The 4,225-nt window shown below is 33.9% G+C and overlaps 1 protein-coding gene across 1 annotated transcript; it reads left to right on the forward strand.

Annotated features, from left to right (window-relative positions):
* Positions 1-64: 64 nt before the first annotated feature.
* Positions 65-3,231, forward strand: LOC129570925 (serine/threonine-protein phosphatase 6 regulatory ankyrin repeat subunit B-like). The gene is made up of 10 exons (XM_055450649.1): positions 65-693; positions 761-859; positions 934-1,032; positions 1,107-1,205; positions 1,280-1,378; positions 1,453-1,551; positions 1,626-1,724; positions 1,792-1,890; positions 1,965-2,058; positions 2,117-3,231. The coding sequence occupies exons 4-10, from the start codon at positions 1,199-1,201 to the stop codon at positions 2,118-2,120; spliced, it is 501 nt and encodes a 166-aa protein (XP_055306624.1). The 5' UTR covers positions 65-693; positions 761-859; positions 934-1,032; positions 1,107-1,198; the 3' UTR covers positions 2,121-3,231.
* Positions 3,232-4,225: the final 994 nt, after the last annotated feature.

The raw sequence follows: 4,225 nt of genomic DNA on the forward strand, positions 1-4,225 counted from the left end.
TCAATGTTTCATTCTCACTATTCGACACACAAAGCACCGTTTGATGCATTTTCCATCAATCTAACAAAGAATCTAGGCCAAAATAACCAAAACTCAATTGATTCAAACCATTCATGACGAATTTGTTGCATTTTAGGAAATACAAAATGTAACGTTTCATTTAACATTCGTTTGACGTATAATTAGATTAAGAAAAGAACAACGCGTTGAATCATACATTCCAATCGTCATTGTGTTATTCATATTCTCTATCAAGTAATTATCAGTTCGAAATTAGCATTTGTCTCTGACGGTATTGTTGTTTTTTTCCAAATACTACACCAAAACGGAATCGTTTTTTTTAAGTGTAACGTGAAATATTCGCTTCAATAAAAGAAAAATGGAAATTTTCTGGCTGAATTCGGGATTTATATTTTAAAAAATAGGCTCAATTTATGGGTTATTTTATAGGTTCTCGACATAAGTTACCTTATTTTTTCTGTGGAATTGAAGAAGTCCTCCAAATAACTGAACACTCATTTCGCTGTCTTTCTACACAAGAGCGTGAAAAGTTCATCTTTTGATGAGGATTTTGAAGAGCGGATGCAAGACATTTTTCTTTGATTCACTTCACTGATTTATTTTTTTTTTAATTTCAAGCAAACAAAAAAGACGAAAGCGGCCGAACAGCTCTACATGTCGCTGCTGAGAATGGTAGCTCTGGAAAACTATGCTCACCAAATGGGAAATTGATTAAATCTATTTCATTCATCTGTTTCAGGTAACTTGGAGGACGTTGAAAAGCTCCTCAAGAAAGGAGCCAAAGTTGATTCGACAGACAAAAAACAGCGTAAACCTCTTCATTTGGCTGCTACGAATGGTAATGTTGCACATTTATTTTCATAAAACAAGAAATTGTTTGGATTTTGTTCATTGATCGGTGTTCTTTTTCAGGTCACTCGAATGTCGTTGACTTTCTCATCACAAAAGGAGCCAAAGTTGATGTTACGGCCGATTTTGATGGGACACCTCTTCATTTAGCTGCTGAGAATGGTAATTTGGAATATTTTTGCTCACTAAATAAGAAAGCGCTTGGATCTAATTCATTGACTGGTGTAAATTTTCAGGACACTAGGATGTCGCTGAAAGGCTTATCACAGAAGGAGCCAAAGTTGATGTTAAAGACTATTATAAACGGACACCTCTTCATTATGCTGCTATGCATGGTAATTTTGAATATTCATTTTTGGTAAATAAGAGAATGGTTTGATTTTATTCATTGATCTGTGCTACTTTTCAGGACACAAGGATGTCGCTGAAATGCTCATTACGAAAGGAGCCAACGTTGATTTAGGGGACTTCCATGATCGGACACCTCTTCATCATGCTGTTGTGACTAGTAATTTTGAATATTTATTTTCGGTAAATAAGAGAATGGTTTGATTTTATTCATTGATCTGTGCTATTTTTCAGGACAAAAGGATGTCGCTGAAATGCTCATCACGAAAGGAGCCAAGCTTGATTTAGGAGACTGCCATTACCGGACACCTCTTCATCATGCTGTTGTGACTAGTAATTTTGAATATTCATTTTCGGTAAATAAGAGAATGGTTTGATTTTTTTCATTGATCTGTGCTATATTTCAGGACAAAAGGATGTCGCTGAAATGCTCATCACGAAAGGAGCCAAGGTAGATTTAGGGGACTTCCAAAATCGGACACCTCTTCATCATGCTGTTATGAATGGTAATTTTGAATAGTTTCACTTAATGAGAGAAAGACTTGATTAACATTGATCGATGATATTTTTCAGATCACATGGAGATTGTCGAATTGCTCATCGCAAAAAAAGCTAACGTTAATCTTAAAGACGGTCGCAAGCAGACACCTCTTCATTATGCTGCTTGGAGTGGTAATTTTGAATATTTATTTCCACAAAATGAGTAATTAATCTAGTCTTTCTCATTGGTCGATATTATTCTCCAGGCAACTTACAGATCGTTAAAATCCTTTTCGCCAATGGAGCCAGTCTTACTGATACAAATTATCAACATGAGACACCTTATCAGACTGCTGCTTTGTAATGTTGAACATTTTTGTTTAGAAAAAAACGTAATTCAAACTATATTATTTTTCAGATAACAAGGAGGTGGCTGACTATTTCAAGGAGGCTGAAGCAAAAAGACGCCAAAATTGAAATCAATTGAAAAATCAGATTTTTTCCTTTGAGTTCCGTATTCGATTGTCATGTAGAATATTAACCCGAAAACGGGCAAGCTAAATCACTTAAGACCGAAATGGACCCATAGTTTTATGGCTGTAAAATTGAAAAAAAAAACGCAATATATTTTCAAAAGTGAGACTGTGCTGGAAGCTAGAAAGATGCATCTCTCAAACGTGCCATATGTCGATAAAATTGAATGAAATATACAACTTTTTATGATATATTGCTTTTTACACCGAAAATATTATCAATTCTGGTGGAGAAATGGCTTTTTTTTCGGTTTTTGACATTTACAAAAATTCAAATGAATACATGTCTCTGTAACTTTTCTAAGGTTCATCCAATTTTATTGATATATTGCGCATTGAAATGGTTTTCGGAATAATCCTACTTTGGATGATATACTATGTATTCCCAATTTTACAACTATAAAGCCATGGGCCCATTTTGGTCCAATTTGCCCGCTTGTGTCCAGAAAATATATTTAGCTCCACGGAGCGCCATCTAATGATCGATGTTCAATTTTTTTTGGCTGTAATACGTGGAAAGGATCAAACAGTACAATGCAGCACCTTTTCCGCACAAGAATATAGTTTTTATATATTTATTTATTATTGAAAAACCATCTTCTCGGACCACAACGGAGCCACTTGCTCGGTTGAGAGTTAATTTCAATATATCTTTGTCAAACTTTAACCATATCAATGTTGCTGCTTGGTTCGACCATATCGGTCATGATGTGAAAAGTTGATAAATCATATACGAATGCTAAGCAAAAATCTGTAAACTTCCGAATACACTCATAATTGGGTTGCTGTGCCCATTGACACAATACTAGCGATCGTTGTATGTTCCTTTCGGTGCATACGTACATTGGCTTAATTCAGAAACAAATGGTTTCTCATTGGAAATCTAGCATGAATCCAAATAATAAAATCCAGCATTAATTGCATGAATTGCATTTTAGTCGAATGAAAATAGTGAAAAAAAATTAATTAAAATGTAAAAGAAATTTTCTTAATAAATATGTTCAACGGGTAAAACAAAAAAAAAAGGTGTCGACAACTGCGCGAAACTAATCACTTTTATTTTAACTCAATTTTAGAAACACATTCATAGGATTTACCTATAACGCACTTTTGATGTTCTATATTTTTCTAAGAATTATGAAATTAACTATATTAAATTCTCTGGGATAGAACTACCAACTCATAGAAGTATGAAAAACCACAATTTTGGTGTCGAACGATCGAAAAACTTGAAAAAAATAATGAACGGATCCAAAAACACATGCTCACATAAACGTGCGTAACTCAAATACGCACTGACATTTTTGAGTGTTTAGTATTTTTCTGCAAATATACGTTACATTACCTTTCGATTGGTATAAGTGCGAGCCAAATCGGTTGAGTGGAAGTATGTTTTTAATCGTGTACAAAAATGTGCTACGCACAATAATATATAGATAAATAGGTAAATGTGTTTTCCTCGAAGATTCTAAGAAGTCCCGGAGATTCATGTAAGTATCGCAAATATTCGATTTGAAAATCGACTCAACTGAAAATGCATGAAATTATGACACGTACAGCAAAACAAAATTGCTTACGACTGAATTCGAAAACAAATTATTTGAAAAGATGTTTTTAATTCGAGCTTCTTGCGACAATTCTCGCGTTTTGTTAATTTTTCCAATTATTGGCGGTTGGAATACACAGGTGCAGGTGTTTTGATATATAAATACGAAGAAATCCAACTAGATTCGATAACATATTATATGAAACATATTTCATAATTATGTTCTTTTCAACTTGTATTTAGGGTAAATTAAGATTTATCCCTCGCGGGGCAATATTTATCTCTCGAGGTGTAAAAATTTACCTCTCACGGTGTAAAATTTACACCTAGGTATGAATATTTTACCTCTCGGTCCCAAAAATGAATGAAAACATGATTTATAAAGATTGTTTATGGAAAACGCATCAAACGGTGCTTTGTGTGTCGAATAGTGAGAATGAAACATTGA

Source organism: Sitodiplosis mosellana, unplaced genomic scaffold (genome assembly GCF_009176505.1).
Source record: "Sitodiplosis mosellana isolate CC-2019 unplaced genomic scaffold, AAFC_SMos_1.0 Smas_scaffold_685, whole genome shotgun sequence".
Taxonomy (NCBI): Eukaryota; Metazoa; Arthropoda; class Insecta; order Diptera; family Cecidomyiidae; genus Sitodiplosis; species Sitodiplosis mosellana.